This window comes from Magallana gigas, chromosome 7 (assembly GCF_963853765.1).
Source record: "Magallana gigas chromosome 7, xbMagGiga1.1, whole genome shotgun sequence".
Classification (NCBI taxonomy): domain Eukaryota; kingdom Metazoa; phylum Mollusca; class Bivalvia; order Ostreida; family Ostreidae; genus Magallana; species Magallana gigas.
Genome location: NC_088859.1, coordinates 45,571,657 through 45,596,978, shown reverse-complemented (window position 1 = coordinate 45,596,978; position 25,322 = coordinate 45,571,657). Strand labels below are relative to the sequence as shown.

Here is a 25,322-nt window from a genome sequence, read left to right as displayed (position 1 = left end):
CTTTATCGTTATGTGGAATGTAAATATTGTCAATCAAAAATGTGTGTGGCGTCATCGATTATAATGATACGTAATATACAGAGAAATCGAAAATATATTCAGTTAGTTTTTTAAATTTGTTTTTTGTTGTTGTTTTTCTTTTTACAGATTATGACAACAAAGATAACATAACTGTGTCAAAATGCTACCAAAAACAAAATGCTGATTATGACGATATGCATTTAAAGCAATAAATGTACTTTTGGTGCAAAACATGTTATCATGACACAATAACACAATTCTGCGAGTAACTTAAACCATTCTGAGAGATAAGACAAAGTAACGCTTTGAATTCATGCAGTAGAATTTCTCTACTATGGAATTATGACTACCGCGTAATTTTTCTCCAAGTAAATCCTCTAGATAGCTTTTCACATAAAATCATTAATTGCAAAAGTTTCTACCCTTAGATTGTTTCGTTGTTGTTGTTGTTGTTGCTGTTGTTGTTGTTGTTGTTTGGTTTTTGTGCTTGTTTGTTTGGTTTGTTTTGTTTATATATAAAATTGCATCCCAAATTACTAAAGATATTATCCAGTCAGAATGAAAATAAGAACAGATATTATTATAAATCAAATAAAGAAACGGTCGTCGCCAATTTGTGGCCACCAATATAAAGAATAAATTGACATGTAGTTTGATTTTGTTGAAAACCAGGTTTTTTTATGTCTACCTGCAACTGGATTACGTTGATTTTAGGAAAAATATAAAGAAAATCAAGATCTAACGTATGGGAATATCTTGATATACATTTATATGAAAAGCGAGCTATGATTAATCGAAGGATGATCGCAGTCCTCGTTAAGTAGATATTATTAAACCTTTATCCATTTAGTAACAAAACTTTTATTAAATTTACATAGTTATTGAACTTAATTTGTTTATGCAGTGACTAATTGTGTTGTAATTAAATTGCATAAAACATTTTTTCTCCAAAAATCAATGATAAGTAGCATGTCATATCTCCCCAGTTCCCTTCAGAAGTAGTTAACCATTTCCTTAAGTTTCCTACATCTTATTTTATATCAACAAATAGGTCAATTCTGATATGTACCTTGTGACCTTTTTCTACATTTTCCCTATTTCAAGGCAAAATTTAAGATAAATAATAACATAATCACACTTCAAAAAACTGAATATTTACCTAACAAAACAATCGACTTCGTGTTGATTGGCAGGTTTATCTAAGAATACAAAATATTTCAATCACCTGCTAGACCCAAGAACTCCAACGAATTCAAATATCATCTATATACCCAAGAAACATTAGAATTATTTCCCCACTTAATCTTTATGTAAATACTGTAAATAGAGTGGTCACATAATTAATTCATGGACAAATAGCAGAGATGGCATTTTAGCGTGGATTGGCGATAGGAGGGCGTGTTATCAGAACAACTGGAGACTTTTGAGTCGTTTGACAGTTTATAGATTAACCCTATAAGACTTTATATTACAACGCAATCCTGCACAAGTACACAAACCATCCCACTAGCTAGACGTAAGTTAAAGATCAGGGTATTTGGACTACTCTAAAATTAGCTTGAATAACAATGACTAAAAAAACGGAGAACGATAATGTTATTATTTATTTGGTGCATTGTTGATAAAAATGTTTACTTGTTGATCTAACGTTGCATAACAGTTCTGGTTTTCAGTCTTCTGCGTTCTGAAGGTGATATACACTTTATTTATTACAGATGTTAAAACTTTTGCTCCCGTTGCTTGCCTTGGCGTTTCAAAGTGGTAAGTTTTATCGTATCAAATATCTTTAATCGTTTGTCTTGTTTTTGTTATTTGTTATTTGTTTTGCCTTCTTTTTTTTTTATGGTAACAAGTTTAAACTTTTTATACACAGCCCAAGGATATCGACGGGTATGTTACTACACTAACTGGGCTCAGTATAGAAACGGACCCGCCAAGTTCTACCCAGAAAATGTCGATCCGACTCTGTGTACACACATCATTTATGCCTTTGCTAAAATGAATGGCAACCATTTGGCACCTTTCGAGTGGAACGACGAGAGTACTCCATGGATGAAGGGGATGTAAGTAATTTCTACAATTTGTTCTATATTTGCTTGTTTCACACCCTTTTGAAAATCTCTAGTTTAGGCTATGCTGTTACAAGAAGATTCATTTTGTTGTAAGAATTCTACTTTGGTCTTACAACATCTGATTCATCATTCAGGAATTTTAAAATGGGACTATCGAAATTCAACTTGCAAGCTATTGGACATTGAATTGTAATTTTCTAAAGTTGCAATAACATAATTCTAGATAACTTGCTTTTTACTTACAGGTACGAACGTTTTACCAAACTGAAGCAACAGAATCCTTCCCTGAAAACCCTTCTGGCCGTCGGTGGATGGAACATGGGATCCGCTCCTTTCACCAGAATGGTGGCCACCGACGCTGGCAGGCGGGATTTTGCCACCACATCTTTACAATTTCTGAAGAAGCACGGCTTCGATGGTCTAGACATCGACTGGGAATACCCAGCCAACAGAGGGAGTCCAGCGGGGGACAGAGACCGCTTTACACAGCTTGTCAAGGTATTTTAAAAAAAAGCAATTTTCTAATTCATGAGCTCTGTTTACGTTCACAATAATGTATATTCAATGAATCTTTAAAAATCAGATCACCAGATTCGACGTCTAAAATACTTAGATCTATGGTCATGTTTACACATATATTAAATTGCTATTTCTCTCGGTGGAAGGTCACGGTTTTGACCCATAGCCATGACAAAAAGGAAGACATTATGACATGCGGCAACAATTGTTTTGTCAAAAGCTCTGAATAAGAACCGAAATTTAAGGGGTGGGGTGGGTAGGTGGGGTAAGGTAATGCGTTAACAATATGCTTTGTCATAATAAAGAAACCCATATACTGTTAAATGGCCATATAGTCCTTCATAATTATATAATTCTATTTCAGATTCTCCATGAGACATTGTCACCGGAAGGTCTTATGTTGACAGCTGCTGTTCCCGCTGGAAAAACAAACATTGACACAGGATATGACGTCCCTGCAATGTCACAGTAAGCACACTTACTCTCTCAATTATACGTATATGAATTCATGGGATCTTTTACAATTCTTTGATTTCCAACTTTAAAAATTAAACACAAAAGTATATATGTTTATAAATGATAGATTAAAAGACTCTTTTGATTTTATTTGCAAATAATCATGCAGGTATCTAGATGAAATTAACTTAATGACGTACGACTTGCACGGTGGTGGCTGGGAGGATAAAACCGGACACAACTCTCCCCTGAAATCTCACCCTTCAGAGACCGGAAATGAGACCTATCTCAATGTTGTAAGTTTCCAAGATAACCATGCAGAGAAATATACCAGCATTGTACATATAGTCCAATTTCTTTTTTATCTTCAGATTTTGAATTTCCAAAACCAAGAAAACAAGTTTTATATTCATAAAAAGTTGCAGTTTTCATACAAATTGTTGACCTAAATACAAATTCTATAGGAAACCTGTTGTATAAATGTGTCATTTAGTCCTTTTTACAACGTTATAAATCTTTGAAAAGAAAATTATATGACGGAGTTTAATGAAAATTTCACTAGCGCATGAATGTAACTTTGCATGTAATCATAATAATAATTAAATAACATTTCTAACATTTGTACTACTTCATTATCTTTATATGTTTAAAGGAATGGGCGGTGAACTACTGGCTTCAGAAGGGGGCACCTGCTGAAAAGCTGAACGTAGGAATGCCTCTGTATGGACGTAGCTTTACCCTTGCTAGCTCTAGCAACAATGGGCTGTCTGCCCCTGACAGAGGGAATGGTGGACAAGCTGGCAGATACACCAGAGAGGCCGGGTTCCTCGCTTACTACGAGGTCAGACACATGTCTTAAAAATATTCACTTTCTATATGAATTTCTTTCTAAAACAATATTCCACCAATCATATCATTCCAACAGAGAGTGCTTTTATTTTCTATGTAGATTTGTGATATGTTGAAAACTGGAGGAACTCGCCACTGGATTCCTGAGATGGAGGTTCCTTATGTGGTGAAAGGCGACCAGTGGGTCGGCTACGATGACCCACAAAGCTTGAAATTCAAGGTGACCTTATTTTCTTACGAAAAATTATTAATCCATGAACAATGTTTATATTAATACCATTTGTTATTACATGTTTAATAGTAATGAGCATTTGGATATGTGTAAAGTCAGCAACAAAATAGATGAAATGAAACTTGGTGTTTAACAAATATTGATGAAAGCCACAGGTTGAATTTGAGGTTTTTCACAACATCTGTTGACTAAATGTAATTTCGTTCATAAGGTGGATTTTGTCAAAAGTAAGGGTGTCGGTGGAGTCATGGTCTGGGCCCTGGATCTTGATGACTTTAGTGGAAGTTGTGGAGAAGGAAAATATCCTCTTCTACGTGCGATCAATGATGAGCTGGCATCGGGCCAAGTTCAGCAGTAAGTTTTATAAGCAAGTGGTAAAAGAGTCGAGGATAAAAGACGGAACAAGTACTTCCTTAATTGACTTTTATTTTTATTTTTTAGATAGGAAAAAAATTAATAACAAATATACAGACTATCAGAATAACTATCAATCTCATAAACACATTGAAATACAAATCAATTATTAATATTTCAGACCTTGCTATTTTCTGAATTCCAATTCATTGTATAACGAGTGCCCCAATAGTTTTCCCCATTTCATATCAAATATAGGAACACGTATTTGTAAACAATGCCATTTGTATCATCTTACCTTTAGGATGACAAATGCCCCCACCACTGCTGCTCCAACTACCACAACCACCCAGAGACCCAACCATCAGACCAACCACCCCAATAACCACCCAACGGGGGCACCTACCACCAGTAAGTATTCATTTATCATGATGATTTTAGACCATTTTTGGTATTGTCTTCCTTAGTTATAAACAGTCATGATCAGATGGAAACTAGACCCGACAACAGGTATAGTTGTAAGTCAACATAGATGTACTAAAAGGTAAAACGACATAATCAATAGACGTAGTGTGCTAGTTCCTTTGATAATGCTCAGTAGACTACTTATGCTCCACAAGAAGGTACTGTTTCTCTAATTATATACCCTACAAATCGCATATTGCATATTGAACAAGTGCGTGTAAAAAGAACTTGAACATTTTTATTCTGTTTTCAAAAGAGAATAATGACGTCATCGATTTGTCCTATTCTTTAGTTCTAAGTTAAATTTTTAACAGGAAAATGTGCCCACAGTCGGAACCACAACAAAATTTATTTATCTACGGTGTATCGCAAAAGATAATAATAATATAAATACCATTGTGGGCGATGGCTGCGGACACAGTTTCCTATTTCAAAAAAAAAACTACTAAAATTGATATTACCTAAGCTACTTTTTAAAAAAATATATACGGGAAAATGCCTTTCTGGTTTTCTGACAATTACTCTTGTGAATGTTTAATGGGTAAAATATTTATAAATTATTAACATATAGGAATTCTTAAAGCTGCATTTTGTTTTTAAAACGCAGTTCAAAACGGGAAAATGTGTCAGTAACTGTACCTTCTTGTTATAATATCATCTTAACCCATTAAGTAATCATGCACCCCCCTCATATTATATCTTCTCTGAAAAAAAAATTCTTGGCTTTAAATGTAAGCTTTTGTTCATGTGTGTCACTGATATTTTTTAATAAAGCTACGACTTCATCATCCATAAAAACTACTCATCACATCGGATCGACCCACCGATTTAATTGTATCGGCAAAACTAGTGGTTTCTATGCTGATCCTAACTCCTGCACACAGTACTTTATCTGTGCTGGTACCCAAAGTTTCGAGGTCTCTTGCGCCTCCGGACTCTTGTTCAATGACGCAACCAAATTCTGTGACTGGCCATACAACGTCCGATGCAATGCGCAGCAAATTGCGCATCAGACAACAACACGTGCTCCAGTGCCGACCAATCCTCCACAAACGACGCATGCGCATGGAACACAGCACGTGACAACAACAACTACACAGGCCCCATACATTCCAAACCTTGGTAAGATAAACTACAAAAAGGTGATACATTCAAAGTCTTACTATTAATTAGATCAAGTCTTCATCACTGGATATACCTAAGTGTATATGCATTTCATTACAAATGTTTAAAATAAGAGTTAAAATGGAAGACTTATGTTTTACATGTATATTGTACTTGCTGTTTTACAGGGGGAGATGCTAACAGCTTCTGTAGGAACCGAGCTGATGGTCACTACAGGGACCCTGCAAACTGTGGCATGTTCTACCAGTGCGCCATGAACCTTGGCTTCCACGAGCCCTGTCCCCCGGGCACTGTCTTCAATGAGGCCATCATAGCCTGTGATTTCCCCTTCCGTGTCGCTGCTTGCCAAAACTATTCACCATAATGGTGGAATAAAATGAAACAATGACTCTTTTCTTGTGATTTTCTTCGAATTACTTATCGTTTTTTTAATGATCATTTATTTTGACTTTCTGTGATTCGATCACACATATTTAACGCATGTAACTATATTTTGTATGACAATTTTTGAAATAAAATTATTCTATTAATCTGTTTGAAGAAAGTTTTATTAACATGAGGATAAATCATAAAAGTGGAAGGATAATATTGATTTTAAGAATCCAAAAAAAGAGATAGAGATGGTTGACAATGATTTCAAATGAAACTGGGAGACAGCAGTTGTTCCATATATCCATTTATAGGGAATTTCAAACAGCTATTATTACGTTTATCTTTTATAATCATTTCATCTTACTCTTTTGTAGTAAATCATATGTCATTGATAATCGCATCACGATGTTCGTACTCAAAGCATTTGTCAAGTAGACGCTAATAACCATATATTTCAACCTTCATTGTAGAAACAAAATTCCTATGTTTTAACATTGTTTACAAATTTTACATCAACTTGGACTTTCAAATACAGACACATTTGTAGCATGACTTTTGTAGTTAACCAATGGTAACATGGGGAAAAATATAAAAATTAAGGTTATCTTATCATACCTAATAGCACTTATAAGTATCTGAGACAAACTTCTTATTCTAGGCAATAACTATCGACGAGTGTGTTATTACACAAACTGGTCACAGTACAGAAATGGACCCGCCAAGTTCTTCCCCGAAAACGTGGACCCCACCCTGTGTACCCACCTGATCTACGCCTTTGCCAAACTGAACGGTAACAAGCTGGCAGCGTTCGAGTGGAACGACGAGAGTACTCCATGGATGAAGGGGATGTAAGACACAATGTATTTATGTTTTACCGTTTCTTGTTTATATAGATACCTACACATTTAGAATTTGTATTAAAAAAAAACCCTTAAAGGTAATTTAGAATTTTTTCAAAAGTTACCAAACATAAAAAAAAAATTGCTTGAAATGATTACACACCTAATTGGAATTCTTATCGGCTTCATTCGACCCCCATTCTTTTAAGTGTGATTCCTCTTTAACATATGGAATTCATGTCGCAGGTATGAACGTTTCAACAAGCTAAAACAAACGAATCCTTCTCTGAAGACCCTTCTAGCTGTGGGAGGCTGGAATCTAGGATCCGCCCCATTCACCAGGATGGTAGCCACCGACGCTAGCAGGCGGGAGTTTGCTACCACCACTGTCCAGTTCCTGAAAAAGAACGGATTTGACGGTCTGGATGTGGACTGGGAATACCCCGCCAACAGAGGGAGTCCCCCAGAGGATAGGGACCGCTACACTCAGCTTTTGAAGGTATGGCATTTTTACTAATTTTTGACTTATTGAAATCCAGGATATTGTTTTCATACCTTCTTGATTTTCGGCCTTTTTTTCTTTAGTTATTTTAATGGTTTTCTTTTGTCGTAACATTATAACTTGGTGTCATTCTAGGTTCTACACGAGGCATTTGCGCCGGAAGGACTAATGCTAACAACTGCTGTTTCAGCCGGAAAATTCACCATTGATTCCGCTTATGACATTCCTGCTATTTCTCAGTAAATATTGCGATGGTTGCCAAAACATTTATTAAGAAAGACAAAAAATGGGTTTTAGCTAAATTTCTATTTCACATGAATACTACATGTATGTGAGTTTCGGTAAAATAAAATACTGAGTTAATTAACAGATATGTAGATGAAATCAACCTGATGACGTATGATATGCACGGCGGAAGTTTCGATGACAAAACCGGACATAATGCTCCGTTGAAGGCCAGTCCAACAGCCACCGGAAATGATACCTATTTGAATGACGTAAAGTAGTACTACGTGTATTTCTTTTTGAAAGATAAATCCAAGGCCAATTTAATAAATTGCATTGATAAAAGATTTATTAGGTGACCTATGCTAAATCATTTTGTGTGTATTTTCTTGTTTCGGGATTCTTTACAAACAATACATTTAATCTTTTGGGAAGATTTTTAGTCTTCAAATAGTTAACTTCAAATAGTTAACGTCAACTGCATTTCCTTTTATGGAATTTTTTTTTACAATGAGTGGATTTTATAAATTCTTCTGATTAAAAATCCATCAGTTTCAATTACACGAAGAATATAATTCGTGTTAATCAGGAATGGGCGGTGAACTACTGGCTACAGAAGGGGGCACCTGCTGAAAAGCTGAACGTAGGAATGCCTCTCTATGGACGTAGCTTTACCCTTGCTAGCCCTAGTGACAATGGGTTGTCTGCCCCTGACAGAGGGAATGGTGGACAAGCTGGAAGATACACCAATGAAGCTGGGTTCCTTGCTTACTACGAGGTCAGCAACATACTACCGTACAAGTATACTTTCATTCTTAAAGTGGAGAATTGGATTTGCAATAATTAAGTTGTCCTTTTATTTATTTACTTTATTTATCGTAGATTTGTGATATGTTAAAAACTGGAGGAACTCGCCACTGGATTCCTGAGATGGAGGTTCCTTATGTGGTTAAACGTGACCAGTGGGTCGGATACGACGATCCGGAAAGTCTGAAACGCAAGGTAACATAATTAGCTTACAGAAACAGACATGTAGTTTAACTTATCAACAACAAAGTATTTTTAATGTATTGATCTGATTCAGGTGAACTTTGCCAAAAGTAAGGGTGTCGGTGGAGTCATGGTCTGGGCCCTGGATCTTGATGACTTCAGTGGAAGTTGTGGAGATGGAAAATATCCTCTTCTACGTGCCATCAACCAGGAGCTAGAGTCTCCAACTATCCAACAGTAAGAATAATATCACACTCGCTACTGAATTAAGAAATATGGTTCTTTGCGGATACAGGATTAGTTTTTGTTTTTATACTGATAGCTACCACAATCAAGATTTGCAGCGCCATTTGAATCATAACCTTTATTGCAGAAAAATGAAAACAACAGATTTTAAGGTTAATGACAGCAATTATGTTGGTTATAGGAAAAAAATATGTGTCCAATTTTTTATAATATATGTCCAATTTTTTATACGATCAACACGATTGATTTTCGTTTGTTGTCCTTGTATGAGGTTGCATTGCGTCATTGCTGAGAGCAACGCGTCGCATTTGCATTTGTGTCCCCAAATCGAAATGATTGGAGTGAATCTTAAACAAAATGCACACTCCGCTGCATTTTGTTGCGTTGTCTTAAACCCGTTGACGTGTCTGTGTTCATATGGCCTAGCACTTATTGTTTACGATATGATACGGTATGACACAAACAGTTAAGAGAGAACGCAAGATACGGGATTTCACGCTTTTTCATTGACGCTTGCGATCTATTCTGAGTCATTCTAAAACCTGCATAGACTTCCTTTGATGCTTGCAATCTGCTAAAGTTGAGTTGCAAGGTTTATAGGTTGATTCACATCTGACCAGTACAGTTAATCCACCATGATCCTGGAATGACGTGATGGTTCAGGTCCTCATGATCCACCTCTTGCACTGCAATCTGTAGACCTCATCCTCAGCCGTTTCTTGTTATCTCAACCTCAGAAGGTTATGCAGAACCACTGTCGTCCCTTAAATATATTTCACAGTGTTGATCTTTGGATGCTTCAAAGACACCAGAATCTAGAAGCCGTGGTTTCGAATCCTTTTTCCACATCACATTTCCCTTTGAAATTATATTGTTGTAAGTCCTCACTTTCCTGGGCTATGTCTTCTGCTGTATGGCTTCTTGAGTTCGTTTCTGAGTGCAAAGGTGCCATTAAATAGGTTAAAGATAGGCATGTCTTGGTGCTCACATAGGCTTTGAATCAAAGGCAGTCAATGGGTATGATAGTCCTAAAGTTTTCTCTCCAAGACCACTGAACAACTCTGAGTCTCATTACTTGACATCTGATATATGTTCTTTGCAACCAACTTCGATCCAGGCAAATTCTGCTGCTTCTACTAGAGTAAGGAGTTGTATGGCAAAGAACTGTTTACATTAAGTACACACAGCCAAGGTTTGGTGGCATTTTGATGGCAATGTTTCTTCCATTTAGGTCGCTACCAGATTGGGGATGTTCATTCTCTGTTTAAAAAGGCCAGCTAAAGTTATTCAGGCGTCATGGGTTACAATTACAAATACACTTGCATTATTAATTAATGGAACCTTTCTAAGATACGTAAAGGAACGAAAGTTGTTATTTGTGGCAAGATTTCTTAGGTCACTGTCAGTTCAGTGCATTTGAGCGAGGTTGTCTTAAGCTCGTGACTCTCTTCTCAATTTCTTGGGATATACCCTGCAAGACCACGTACATCTTTAACAGCAATGGCATTATATAAGTGTAGTTCAGTATGATGTAAATGTTTGATTCACTACCCTTAAATCAGTGTCTAGAAGACTAAGCTTCACTACCTGTTGTCCCATTTCCTTTGGGAGCCAAGGTTGCACCAAGAAATGTCTGATTGCAGCCCACATAACTCCTTTGTGATTGGAGGTTAACCTGGTCTGCTCTCCTTCTTTTCCACGGCGTCACGTTGTTGTCAAACTAATCTCCTGCCATCCTCAATGCTTTAGAGTTGTAGTATTACCTCTCTAGAAGTTAAAGAACAACTGCCGTCTATATAATGAATGCGAATGTTGTGCATAAAGTGTATCTCAAGTCGTGCTCACCCTGGTATTTATCGTGAAAGACACCGTGTCATATTGCAACATAACACGTTAGTATGTTATCTACTTTTCCCTTTTCCTTAACGTTGTATTGTAGTTTCCAAAATTTTAAAATTCCTTAAGAAAGGTTGATTCAACACATTTTATTATATGGTCTATGTCAGTAATTAAGTCAATTTTCTAAACTAAGGCATATTTAAACATTGATTTGCAACTTCGCAGCTATTTATATTCTATTTTTAAATCACATTGTGTCCAGAACGTAAAGGTCATGATATTTAATAAAGATCTTCTCAAAGCTTTATAAACAACATCCAAATATTAATAGTATGCAAGTACCTTATTGGACCTTCTTAAAAGATTCTGGTAGGCTTTATTTAAAACCACTTATAAGCAAACATTGTGTCGGTAAATTTCTTTCATTATACAAAAAGATTGAATTCCTTCGAATAAAAAATCAGAGTTTGAAAAGTTTGAGTAAATGATATATGATAAAATAAACGTTGGGGGTACTGATTTTAGTTCCCATCTGATTTCATTTATATTGATTTTTTTTTAGATTAACTACGGCATCCCCAGCTAATCCCCCCAGCGCTCCTGGCAACAATCCTCAACAACAAACCTCGCCTCCAGCCAGTAGCAACGCAGTTGCACCACTTAACTCTGGTATAACTTGCCGCTATAATTTGTTTAGCACTTTAGCATATTGACTGTTAAAGTTACCAGAAAATTTTAAGAGTTTGGTTTTGCCTACTGAAATGAAAAGTAGACGCTAAAGTTAAATTGTTTGTAGAAATATCAAAGGACTATATATGGTTTGAGCCTAAAATGGCCCCCTTAAATGAACATTGTCATTTTACAGTAATTCTTTGTTTTATTTGTACAAATATACATTTGAAGTTTTTTCATAATTTTCATTTTGATATTAGTGCCCACAATATAAAAATATGACATCATAAAGTTGACCTTTTCCCGACATTTTCGCATTTTTATCATAAAACGGCTTGTTTTGAAGCAGTTTTTCTCTAAGGAAACAATGAGCGACTGCTTGAACAAACAAAATATTTTCACCAAAGATATATCTCTCCAGTACTTATAAATGACAAAAAGTTTGTTCTTGTTCATAGAGTCGCTCTATATTTCCCATTCGAAAAAAGATAAGAAAAATGGCAATTTTTGACCGATTTTGATTAAATTATAAAAATAGCGTCACTTCTGAAGTCATATACTGCCAGTGAGTGCATATAAATCAAATAAATAGGTAAAAAACATATTTTATGTCAACTTTTTTATAAAATAACACAACAAATTATTTTACCTGAATTTTTTGACTAATATCATGTATTATTTTATGTGGATAAGATAAAAAAAAGTTAAATATCAACTAAATATAATTAAGTTGCTTCGATGCAAAAATACCTTTATTGATAAAATCTAAAATAGGTTGTTTAGTTTACTTAATGTAAATATTCTGTATTGAGGTACATGTAAATGTATAAAAAGACAATTGATAGAAGATTCGATCATTGTCTCATTTTTTATCACAGGCAGTAACTATCGACGAGTGTGTTATTACACAAACTGGTCACAGTACAGAAATGGACCCGCCAAGTTCTTCCCCGAAAACGTGGACCCCACCCTTTGTACCCACCTGATCTACGCCTTTGCCAAACTGAACGGTAACAAGCTGGCAGCGTTCGAGTGGAACGACGAGAGTACACCATGGATGAAGGGAATGTAAGAAACCCATGTATTTATGTTTTACAGTTTTTTGTTATCCATCGGTTATACTATGATATTGTGTACACATAAAAAACCTTAGAAGAAATTTTAGAATTTTTCTGAGAGATAAGTACTAAAAATCTAATTAAAAATATTTTGCTTCCTTTGGCCAAACACGTTGTTATTGTGTCTCTCCCTTATTAAATGGAGTTTTTGCTGTTGCAGGTATGAACGTTTCAACAAGCTAAAACAAACGAATCCTTCTCTGAAGACCCTTCTAGCTGTGGGAGGCTGGAATCTAGGATCCGCCCCATTCACCAGGATGGTAGCCACCGACGCTAGCAGGCGGGAGTTTGCTACCACCACTGTCCAGTTCCTGAAAAAGAACGGTTTTGATGGTCTGGACGTAGACTGGGAATACCCCGCCAACAGAGGGAGTCCCCCAGAGGATAGGGACCGCTTTACCCAGCTTTTGAAGGTATGACACTTATACTTATTTTTGACTTTTTAAAATCCAGGATGTTGTTTTTATACTTTCTAGATTTTCGGCCTTTTTCTCTTTAGTTGTTTTTATGGTTTTCTTTTGTCGTAACATCATAACTTGGTGTCATTCTAGGTTCTGCACGAGGCATTTGCACCGGAAGGACTAATGCTAACAACTGCTGTTTCAGCCGGAAAATTCACCATTGATTCCGCTTATGACATCCCTGCTATTTCTCAGTAAATATTGCGATAGTTGCCAAAACATTTAAGGAAGACAGAAAATGGTTTAAGCTAAATTTCTAGTTCACATTTGTATTATGTGTGCTTTGGTAAAATATAATACTGTGTTAATTCACAGATATGTGGATGAAATCAACCTGATGACGTATGATATGCACGGCGGAAGTTTCGATGACAAAACCGGACATAATGCTCCGTTGAAGGCCAGTCCAACAGCCACCGGAAATGATACCTATTTGAATGACGTAAGTAGTCTTACATGAATTTGTTTTAATAAAGCAAAGGCCAATTGAATAAAATCTATTTGTATACGATTTATTAGGTGAACTATCTTTAGTGTAATATATTTTCTTGCTTCGAGATTCTTTATATAATTGTTGTTAGATAATTTTTGACGGATGTAAAAAAAATACATGTATTCTTTTGTAACGATTTTTGGTCTGCAACTTTTGCTGCATTTCCTTTTATTGAAAAACAATATTTCAATAAGGATTTTACAAATTCTTCTGACAAAAAAACTCATCAGTTTACATAACATGAAGAATATAATTCATTTTTTTTTAGGAATGGGCGGTGAATTACTGGCTACAGAAGGGGGCACCTGCTGAAAAACTGAACGTAGGAATGCCTCTGTATGGACGTAGCTTTACCCTTGCTAGCCCTAGCAACAATGGACTGTCTGCCCCTGACAGAGGCAATGGTGGACAAGCTGGGAGATACACAAATGAAGCTGGGTTCCTTGCTTACTACGAGGTCAGCAACATACTTTCATAGAACTCTAAAAGTGGGGAGTTGGATTTTGGGGTTCGGATTTTGATTTGTCGTTCTATGTTTTGAATTTATTTATTGTAGATTTGTGATATGTTAAAAACTGGAGGAACTCGCCACTGGATTCCCGATATGGAGGTTCCTTATGTGGTTAAACGTGACCAGTGGGTCGGATACGATGATCCGGAAAGTCTGAAACGCAAGGTTACTCAGTTAACTTAGTTTTAAAAAATCTAATATACTGATGATAACGAAATACCAAGAATAACCTAATATTGATCCGACTGATTCAGGTGGACTTTGTCAAAAGTAAGGGTGTCGGTGGAGTCATGGTCTGGGCCCTGGATCTTGATGACTTCAGTGGAAGTTGTGGAGATGGAAAATATCCTCTTCTACGTGCGATTAACCAGGAGTTAGCGGCTCCAACTACCCTACAGTAAGAATAGATTACACTGTCTACAGAACAGAAAAAAACGTTTGTTTTTATTGAATCTTGATTAATATTAAGAATTAAATATGATTACACGTCAGTTAAATAGCTGTAACTAAATGTCAACTACTATGCAATCAATGTTGGTATTATTGTAGATTTTAAATCAGCTATAAAAAAAACACCAAATTTTAAAATAATTCACGATTACTACTGGATAATGCTTATATTATACAACAAAGACCTAATATATATTCTCTGGATTTTTTCAGTTTTTTCTTACCTTTTCTACTTTAACTGCTACGTGTACAACGTCGACTTTCTACACGTGTAGTTATAAAAAAAAACATCTAATTACATCAAGTTACAATCAATCCCACTAAATACCCAATAACAACGACCGGCTATAACTTCTAATTACATCAAGTTACAAACAATCCCACTAAATACCCAATAACAACGACCGGCTATAACTTCATTTAGCTGATTGACTAGTCCAACTGCTTCTAAATGTGAAATCTGAGAGGTCATTATTAACCGTAATCTTTAACCGCGTGTAATCTGGTCTTTTACATCGTGAAATACTGTATCCGTTAAAATAAATCTTCCGCTAAGATTCATATTTATTTTTGAGCATACAAAATGTTTAAAACACTACATCGCTAAATTCCGCTGTAAGGTACCCTTTGAAATCGGTTATCTTTTTTAAATAATGTCGATCACATTTTTAATATCTCAAATAGTAACTTTTTTTCATCTTCTTAAATGATAAAGACAGGCTCTATTTCAAACAATTTTGGTAAAGATGTTTCAAGGAGTTTTGTTAATGAAAAAAGGATTTTAAAATGTAGAAAAAATAATCATCTTCAAAAAACAAGTTATTGAAAGGATAAGGTAAATGTTTTTTGTTTTTTGTTTTGCTTAATTTTTACATTTTAGACTGAGTACGGGATCCCCAGCTAATTCCCCCAGCGCACCTGGCAACAATCCTCAACAACAGACCTCGCCGCCTGCCAGTAGCAACGCAGTTGCACCACTAAACTCTGGTAGAGTTTGCTGTGTTAATTTTACATCAACTGTATATGGAATTCTGAATTTCATAGAAAACTTAATTTTCTACACTAATGACATGAAAATTAAGATAATTCACAACTAGGAAAAAAAAAAAATTGAAGAATATTTGTAAAAGTTTATGCTCACAATAGATTGACGATTCATTATGTCTTATTTTTTTACAGGCAATAACTATCGACGAGTGTGTTATTACACAAACTGGTCACAGTACAGAAATGGACCCGCCAAGTTCTTCCCCGAAAACGTGGACCCCAACCTCTGTACCCACCTGATCTACGCCTTTGCCAAACTGAACGGTAACAAGCTCGCAGCGTTCGAGTGGAACGACGAGAGTACACCATGGATGAAGGGAATGTAAGAAACCTATGTGTTTTATCTTTTTTCTCTTAATTCCATTTTTGAAATTAAGCTTCATATGGTATAAACAATACACATTTTTAATCAAATTTAAATGTTTACTTCAAGTATATTAGTGGACAAATATTCAAATTGAAATGATTTAGTACGAAATAGTGGATTTTTTCTTTAATTTTCAGTATACTTCCTCTCACTGGTTATAATATATCTCTTTCATATGATTTAAAACGCCTCACAGTGTAAAACTATTAACAGGTATGAACGTTTCAACAATCTGAAACAACAGAATCCTGCTCTGAAGACCCTTCTAGCTGTGGGAGGCTGGAATCTAGGATCCGCCCCATTCACCAGGATGGTAGCCACCGACGCTAGCAGGCGGGAGTTTGCTACCACCACTGTCCAGTTCCTGAAAAAGAACGGATTTGACGGTCTGGACGTAGACTGGGAGTACCCCGCCAACAGAGGCAGTCCCCCAGAGGATAGGGACCGCTTCACTCAGCTTTTGAAGGTAGGACACGCTTGCAAGTTGCAATATTTGATATGACTTACACACGTGTGAATAAAGATTATGACTGCAATTAATATTATATTTAGTGATAGAATATGATACATGTACATTGTTTGGTATTTTCAATGTTTTATTTTCTACATCACTGAATGTATTAAACGTTTTTTGTTTAACTATTGAATCTGTTGTTTTGGTTCCATTCCAGGTTCTACACGAAGCTTTCGCACCGGAAGGACTTATTTTAACAACTGCTGTGTCAGCCGGAAAATTCACCATCGATTCTGCCTATGACGTTCCTGCTATTTCTCAGTAAATGTCGTGAGAATTTAATATAACATTTTTAAAAAAGTACACCAAGGCTTTAAACACAAATTTCTTTTTCACCTTTAAAATTTTGGTGCCACAATATAACTTAAACCTGCATTCGTGTACAGATATGTGGATGAAATCAACTTGATGGCGTATGATATGCACGGCGGAAGTTTCGATGACAAAACCGGACATAATGCTCCTTTGAAGGCCAGTTCAACGGCCACCGGAAATGATACCTATCTGAATGACGTAATGTATTAATCTATTATCTTTTAAAATTTCTTGCATTTGAGATTATCTTTATTTCTCTTTTCTGCCCTATGATTGATGGCCGCTTTGAGGTTGCATTCATAACTATGTTAATATATTTCAAAAAAGCAAAAAATATTGTTACTGTATTCCTATTGATATATTGTGATATAATATCACACATATCATTTGATCAATTTTGTTGCCAATCTGTCTATTTAAATAAAAGAAGGGTTTTTTCGTAATTCAGGAATGGGCTGTGAACTACTGGCTTCAGAAGGGGGCACCTGCTGAAAAGCTGAACGTAGGAATGCCTCTGTATGGACGTAGCTTCACGCTAGCTAGCCCAAGTAACAATGGATTGTCTGCCCCTGACAGAGGGAATGGTGGACAAGCTGGCAGATACACCAATGAAGCCGGGTTCCTCGCTTACTACGAGGTCAGACATGTGCTGTATATGCAGTTATAGATCATCGTATGATTAAGATCCATTCACAGAATTCGTCAATCTATTTTTTTTCCTTACCATCTGTGAATATGTTTATTTTATCTAACGTAGATCTGTGAAATGTTAAAAACTGGAGGAACTCGCCACTGGATTCCCGATATGGAGGTTCCTTATGTGGTTAAACGTGACCAGTGGGTCGGATATGATGATCCTGAAAGCCTGAAACGCAAGGTAAAATAATTAACTTAGTTAAAAATAAAGTCAAATTTACGAATGGTATTAACGAAATACCAAGTATAACTGTATATTGATCCTACTGATTCAGGTGGACTTTGCCAAAAGTAAGGGTGTCGGTGGAGTCATGGTCTGGGCCCTGGATCTTGATGATTTCAGTGGAAGTTGTGGAGATGGAAAATATCCTCTTCTACGTGCCATCAACCAGGAGCTAGCGGCTCCAACCATCCAACAGTAAGAATAATATCGCAGTGTATATTTAAGCGAAGAATTTTTTTATCGAACTTTTATTCAGTTAAAAATGGAATACAAGCTCAAGATTGAAGAAAGTTTTTTATGACAATAAGGAAGTGACTGTAGTTAAGTTTGATGTAGTATGGGATTAGTTTTGGAATTTTTTGACATTAATGAAAACACATTTATTAGTTGATGAATAATGTTGATTTTATACCAACAACACCTTAAAGTGTTTCTGTACGTTCAATTATTGAAATTTTTGCTTACTTTTGCTATTCAAAGTAAAATGTTTACAATTTAAACAATGTAAAAAAGAAAAACAAATCACTTAATTAAGCTAAAAAGTAAAATGTAAAGTCCAAACACATACAGGTACTAAAAGCAGTTAACTAACGAATGTCAAGCACGGACTATCACTAAAGTTATTTGACTGGTCCAATTACCTTGATGTTTGAAATCTGAAATTTTTTTTAATGGAATTTGAAAACCATATTGATTTTTTTCAAAATGCAACCGTTTGTATTCTGGTTTATAACATTGTGCATTCAAAATGCACACACTTTCGCCGCTTAAATCATCTACACTGTATAACGAACGTTGTATAACTAGTTACCTTTATAAACATTATCAAACACATCATTTGTAATATCTCAAATACATGTAGTAGCGATTTTCGTTGGCTGAAATGGGTTTGAATGGTCAATGTTGGCAAAAAAATATGTCGGTGAATATCTTTCATGAAAGAAGGATATTATAAGAAAAAGAAAAAATAAATTCTAAAAATAAGGTATGCAATGAAAAGGTTGAAAGTTTTGAATTGCAATAAGTTGTCATTTTAATGCTTATTTTGGTCATTTTTAGACCGACAAATGCCCAAATTACGGGATCTCCCGGTAATTCCCCAAGCACTTCTGGCAACAATCCTCAACAACAGACCTCAACGCCTGCTAGTAGCAACTCGATTGCACAACAAAGCTGTGGTAAAACTTATTGAACTAATTCTTTAATCAGCGGTAAATGGAATTATGAATTCTATAGACATTTACACAATGCCTAGATTTAAAATCAATTACTTATTTTAAAAAAAAATAATGATATGATTTGATATAGAAAGACGTATTTTACACATAATTGTGTCGCATTCTTAAATGGTTGATTATAAAAATCTAGACAACTTCTACATTTGACGTATATTTGTAAAAGATAGTAAATGCTCATAATTGAATGGAAATTCATTATCTTTTATTTATTTTTTAAACTTAAGGCGGTAATACTAGTAAACGACGAGTGTGTTATTACACAAACTGGGCACAATACAGAACTGCCCCCGCCAAGTTCTTCCCCGAAAACGTGGACCCCACCCTGTGTACCCACATTATCTTTGCTTTTGCCAAACTGAACGGTAACAGGTTGGCAGCTTACGAGTGGAACGACGAAACAACAGGGTCAACTAAGGGAATGTAAGTCAAATTACTATAGTGTATTTTAATCATTCCTCCATAGTTTTCTTAAATGTCCATTATAAGCAATGTTCTGTTTAATTTTTAAAAATCAGTACAATTACATTTAAATGATTTGTGATGTCCTGAGGTTCTCGTATAACCGTAGTGACTTCTTAAAAAATGAAAGTCTAGCTCTCCGGTCAAAAAAAAAATCTTTTGACAGGAAAGCTACAGTTGTGCAGATATTTCTATCGATACACAGTTTTTAAGTGACTAAAATTAACGATGAATTTTCTTTCGAGTTTAAGTTTACTCTTTCATTCCTTTATGAAATATTACTCTGCAATTCTCTCGGAGTTATCGTTCTTGAAACTTTAAACCATTGTGTTTTTCTTGTCTGTTTTATTTTTCAAGAAAATATTTGAATTAGAATAATAAGTTGTTTATTTTATAATATCTTCATGTGGCCCCTGGTATGCCATCTCTCTCTCTCTCTCTCTCTCTCTCTCGTATAAAATCTGATATCTTTACACGTGATACAAATTCTTTTTTAGGTATGAACGTATTAATGATTTAAAACAACAGAATCCTTCTCTGAAGACCCTTCTAGCCGTGGGAGGCTGGAAATTGGGGACCTCTCCATTTTCTAACATGGTAGCCACCGACGCTAGCAGGCGGGAGTTTGCTACCACCACTGTCCAGTTCCTGAAAAAGAACGGTTTTGACGGTCTGGACGTGGACTGGGAATACCCAGCCAACAGAGGGAGTCCAGCAGTGGACAAAGACCGCTTCACACAGCTTCTGAAGGTCTTAATATTTTTCAGCACAATGTTTAAACTTAATTGAGTTGACTTTTGATCTCAGTCTTGCTTCCTTTTTTTGTAAAATTGAGGCTTATTTGTCTTTTCTTCTTTATTCAAGTATGTGTCCGTTTATGTAGATGCTCGGATTCAAAAGTTTTTAACGTCTTTTACCTTTTGGCTCTTTTCTTTATATAGGTTTTACACGAAACATTTGCACCTGAGGGTCTGCTATTGACAGTTGCAGTTGCGGCTGGAAAATCCACCATCGACTCCGCTTATGATATACCTGGCATTTCTAAGTAAATATTGCGACCGTTACCATATTTTTGTTCTTATAGCCAAATATATAGATTGGAAAAAGTCCTTCAAACCATTTTGTGTAGAGTTGTGTAGCCTGTTTAAATCTCATTTACAATTGGCGCATGAGCAGAAGGGACAAAATATTCGTGCGAGTGAAAAATTTAGATTTGGATCGAAATAATCTCAAATAAAAAAAAGTATTCGTACGAAATTCGCACGATCTTAAGCCACCGTTGTGCGAATCATTAAATCTTGCGATATATCTTGCGTCTTAAGCGACTTGTACTATGAAAGAGAGTGCTGTAAGATCGCGCGAGTGATCAGGTGATCGGACAATTGAAAGTGTTGTAAAGTGCTCGTGCGCCAATTGTGAAAGCCTCGGTACTAAATCAGTGATCACTGTAACAGGTATGTCGATGGAATCAACATGATGGCGTATGATTTGCATGGTGCTTATGAGACCAAAACCGGCCCAAATGCTCCGCTGAAAGGCCATCCCTCTGAGACCGGAGCTGACCGGTACATGAATGACGTAAGACTTTTGTTCGTTTATGAATCTAGAGATAACCAATGGTAATTTTCATCATTTAAGTCTTGTCTTTTAACTTTTTACCTCTGTATGAAGTACAAGGGCATCTGGTGTTTTTTTTTTTAGCGTAGATCACGTCACTGGTTTGAGATCCCGTTTCATTTATGGTTTACGCGTACATATAACGTAGTTTACAAGGATCATTCTTTTAATTAGCATATATCTTTCTCATTAAAATAAATTCTCAGTTCAGTTTCGGAAACTAGTCAATGTCTAGCTGAATGTGCAAAGTTTTAAGTTCTAAACGATACAATTAATTGCAGGAGTGGGCAGTGAACTACTGGATACAAAAGGGGGCACCTCCTGAAAAAATAAACTTAGGCATGCCTCTATATGGACGCACCTTTACCCTTGCTAACCCAAGCAACAATGGATTGTTCGCCCCTGACAGCGGTAATGGTGGAGTAGCTGGCAGATACACAGGGGAATCAGGGATCCTTGCTTACTACGAGGTCATATTGCCCCTTTCAACCATATTTCCGTTCAAAATTGCAATTTTGATAGGGATCTTTTAATTTTGTTTCTATTTCGGTATATAGGTTTGTGATATGTTGAAAAATGGGGGTGTTCGCCATTGGATTCCTGAGATGGAGGTCCCTTACCTTGTCAAAGGTAACCAGTGGGTCAGTTACGACGATATAGAAAGCCTGAAACGCAAGGTGAACCTTTTTTCCTATCAGGAGTTCGTATTCTCTTAGGGTAGCAGATTATATTGTTAACGTTATTGCTTGTCTTAATCAGGTTGACTTCGTCAATAGTAAAGGTCTCGGTGGCACCATGGTATGGACACTGGACCTTGATGATTTCACTGGGAGTTGTGGAGATGGAAAATATCCTCTTCTACGTGCCATCAACCAGGAGCTAGGGCCTTGTAGTACACCAAAGTAAGCACAAAACCACACCATGTTCATAGGTAAATGTATCGTTGATTTTGAAACCAAGGCGTCTCCTAAGCAATCCAATCAAATTCTAAAGAGTTCTTTACAACCTTACCTATAATAAAGTGACATATTTGTGAAAACTTCCCGTTACGTTTGATCATACTTTTTGTTTTGTAAGTTTGTTAGATGTTTTGAACCTTTATTTCTAAATATCACGATAATGCTTGATTTTGTTTTTGTAAAGAAAAGGCTTGAAGGAACAAATTATAATTTAAATTCTACTTTTAGGACAACAAATGTACCCACCACTACTGCTCCAACCATGGCACCATCAACTCCACCCACCCAGACACCTACCATGGCACCATCAACAACAACCACCAAGGGACCACAACAACAGACCACTCAACCCAATAACCCCCCTACCATGGCACCATCTACCACAACCACCAAGGGACCACAACAACAGACCACTCAACCCAATAACCCTCCTACCATGGCACCATCTACCACAACCACCCAGGGACCCCCAAAACAAACCACTCACCCCAATAACCCTCCTACCATGGCACCATCTACCACAACCACCCAGGGACCCCCAAAACCAACCACTCATCCCACTAACCCCCCTACCATGGCACCTTCCACCGGTAAGTATCCATATATCATTGAATGGATGATTGCTTGTGATGAATTTTCCAATTCATTGTAACATTATTATTCATAAGAAGTGGTGTAATTTGTATTATTATACTTTTATGTTTAATACTGAAATCTGATTGGTTTAGACGCAGTTGATAATCCGTTCTATTACCCTCAGCGTTAGCAACACACTTAGCAACGGGTAACACAACGAATTGTTACATGCGCGTAAATTATGCGCGTACGGTTCGCAGTAGAATTCACGTCATTTCTATATAAAAGCAGTAAAGTTTTCTCTAAGATTAAGACATTCAGTATAATAAAGTAAATAGTGCCTGTTTGGGAGGGTAACAGATGAAATTGACACCCCTCGAAAACCATTGTCAAACCTCCGCTTCGCGTCGGTTGACAATGGTTTTCTCGGGGTGTCAATTTCAACTGTTACCCTCCCAAACAGGCACTATTTATATAATAGTATTCACTATAATTATAATTTTACTGATGTTGTAAGCAATCATTCTTCATGCTTTCATCGTGCGCTTTCCTTTTATGTAATACCGGTATTATCCACTTTCTGAAGCTTTATTATTTATCTACATCAAGACAGTTGTTGATTTGTGATACATTTTTGTTTGATAAAGCTACAAGTTCATCACCAATAAAAACCACTCACCATATTGGATCGACGAGCCGATTTGACTGTACTGGCAAAACTAGTGGTTTCTATGCTGACCCAAACTCTTGCACTGACTACTTTATTTGTGCTGGTACCCAAAGTTTCGAAGTTTCTTGCGCCAATGGCCTTTTGTTCAATAAAGCAACCAGTTTCTGTGATTATGCTAGCAACGTGCAGTGCAATGTTCAGCCACAAATACAACAAACAACCAATGGACCACCCCTAACCAAACCACCTCAGACGACGCATGCTCATGGAACACAGCACGTGACTACAACAACCACACTAGCCCCATCTTCGACTCAATCTTCAACGACTACAAAAATCCCTATGACAACAACAACCCAGCCAACTACAACAACAACAACCCAGCCAACTACAACAACAACCCAGCCAACTACAACAACAACAACCCAGCCAACTACAACAACAACCCAGCCAACTACAACTACTACTAAACTGACGACAACAACCAAGGCAACAACTACCACCACCAAAGCGAGTCACTCACATATAAGTATGATTTTATGATCTTTACTTCAAATTAAATTGTTAATGATATAAGTATCTATTAAACAGTTGCTTCATGTTTATGCAATGTTTAAAATGCAGAGTCGTTAGACAATTTAACTAAGGGATGCCGACTTTTATACAGGTCAGGATCCAAATGTCTTCTGTCAGACGCATTCAGACGGCCATCACAGAGATCCAGACGACTGCGGAAAGTTCTACCTGTGTGCCAACAAGGGTGGCTTCATGGAAAGCTGCAACTTTGGCACGGTGTTTAACCCTACCATCCTCAACTGTGACTATCCATACAACGTGGATGGCTGCCATAATTATACACCTTAGACATCACATTTCTTTGTTTTTAGAAATGATATTAGTTTTGAACTGGGTTAATTCTGCTTTATATAGCTAGCTTCTCCATCCAATTTTTCCGTCCAGTAAGACTAAACCTGAAATCATTTCCTTACTTTTGTTGTAGAAAACTAAGTACTAGTAATAGTACTATAGGGAGATGCTTTAGCGACCATATAGAATTTAGTGATGCAATTTGTTTTGAAATAAAACTTAACTGCAAAATATGTGTGCCTGGCTTTTTTTTCAGTATCTGAGTGACGCGTAGGATAATTAGATAAAATTAAAATCCAGAAAACAAATGCAAATATGAATTGCTGCATTTAGAATGTATTCATACAGGACCAAGTACCCAAATAAAGTTATTTTTAGCTTACCTGTCTGTCGTCCGTCTGTCTGTCCGCCCCCGTCTGTGCGTCTTTCTGAATACTTTTCTCATTTTTTAAAATCATTTTCTACAATTACGGGGCCAATTTCAACTAAACTTGGCACAAGGCACCTTTAGGCAAAGGGGATTCAAAGTTCTAAAAAATGAAGGACCGTGCCTTTTATCAATGGGAGATTTTTCAAAATTTTTGACACATTTTCAAAAGTCTTCTTCTCAAGAACCATTTTGCCAGGAAAGCTGAAACTTATGTGAAAGCATCCTTAGGTAGTGTAGATCCAAATTTGTGAAAATAATGACCCCCGAAGTAGGGTTGGGCCACAATGGGGGTCGAATTTTTACATAGGAATAAAAAGAATAAATTTTAAAAATCTCTTTCTCAGAACCAATCAGCCAGGAAAGCTGAAACTTGTGAATAAGCATCCTCAGGTAGTGTAGACTTGAAGTTTTGAAAATCATGACCTCCAGGGGTAGGGTGGGGCCACAATGGAGGGGGGGGGGTGTCGAATTTTTACAAAGGAACATATAGAGTAAATCTTCTTCTTTTTTAAACTTCTTCTCAGAAACTAATC

The 25,322-nt window shown here is 36.4% G+C and overlaps 1 protein-coding gene across 1 annotated transcript; it reads left to right on the top strand.

Annotated features, from left to right (window-relative positions):
* The first annotated feature begins 1,423 nt into the window (after nucleotides 1-1,423).
* On the top strand, nucleotides 1,424-24,594 carry LOC105332578 (probable chitinase 10). The gene is made up of 44 exons (XM_034458885.2): nucleotides 1,424-1,537; nucleotides 1,737-1,782; nucleotides 1,895-2,084; nucleotides 2,339-2,591; nucleotides 2,977-3,080; nucleotides 3,238-3,364; nucleotides 3,721-3,909; nucleotides 4,018-4,137; nucleotides 4,361-4,503; nucleotides 4,808-4,914; nucleotides 7,124-7,313; nucleotides 7,551-7,803; nucleotides 7,942-8,045; nucleotides 8,177-8,303; nucleotides 8,621-8,809; nucleotides 8,914-9,033; nucleotides 9,116-9,258; nucleotides 11,669-11,775; nucleotides 12,657-12,846; nucleotides 13,057-13,309; nucleotides 13,448-13,551; nucleotides 13,673-13,799; nucleotides 14,119-14,307; nucleotides 14,407-14,526; nucleotides 14,616-14,758; nucleotides 15,692-15,798; nucleotides 15,991-16,180; nucleotides 16,439-16,691; nucleotides 16,897-17,000; nucleotides 17,126-17,252; nucleotides 17,503-17,691; nucleotides 17,812-17,931; nucleotides 18,026-18,168; nucleotides 19,033-19,151; nucleotides 19,436-19,631; nucleotides 20,168-20,420; nucleotides 20,612-20,715; nucleotides 21,125-21,248; nucleotides 21,569-21,757; nucleotides 21,845-21,964; nucleotides 22,047-22,189; nucleotides 22,475-22,836; nucleotides 23,470-24,021; nucleotides 24,160-24,594. The coding sequence occupies exons 2-44, from the start codon at nucleotides 1,737-1,739 to the stop codon at nucleotides 24,354-24,356; spliced, it is 7,230 nt and encodes a 2,409-aa protein (XP_034314776.2). The 5' UTR covers nucleotides 1,424-1,537; the 3' UTR covers nucleotides 24,357-24,594.
* The last annotated feature ends 728 nt before the right edge of the window (nucleotides 24,595-25,322 follow it).

What these genes read in the sequence shown, in the direction of transcription:
- LOC105332578 (XM_034458885.2), top strand. Translation starts at nt 1,737, where the DNA reads ATGTTAAAACTTTTGCTCCCGTTGCTTGCCTTGGCGTTTCAAAGTG. An exon ending in TAGAAAGCCTGAAACGCAAG is followed by an intron (nt 21,965 to 22,046) that starts GTGAACCTTTTT and finishes TGTCTTAATCAG; the next exon opens with GTTGACTTCGTCAATAGTAA. An exon ending in AGCGAGTCACTCACATATAA is followed by an intron (nt 24,022 to 24,159) that starts GTATGATTTTAT and finishes ACTTTTATACAG; the next exon opens with GTCAGGATCCAAATGTCTTC.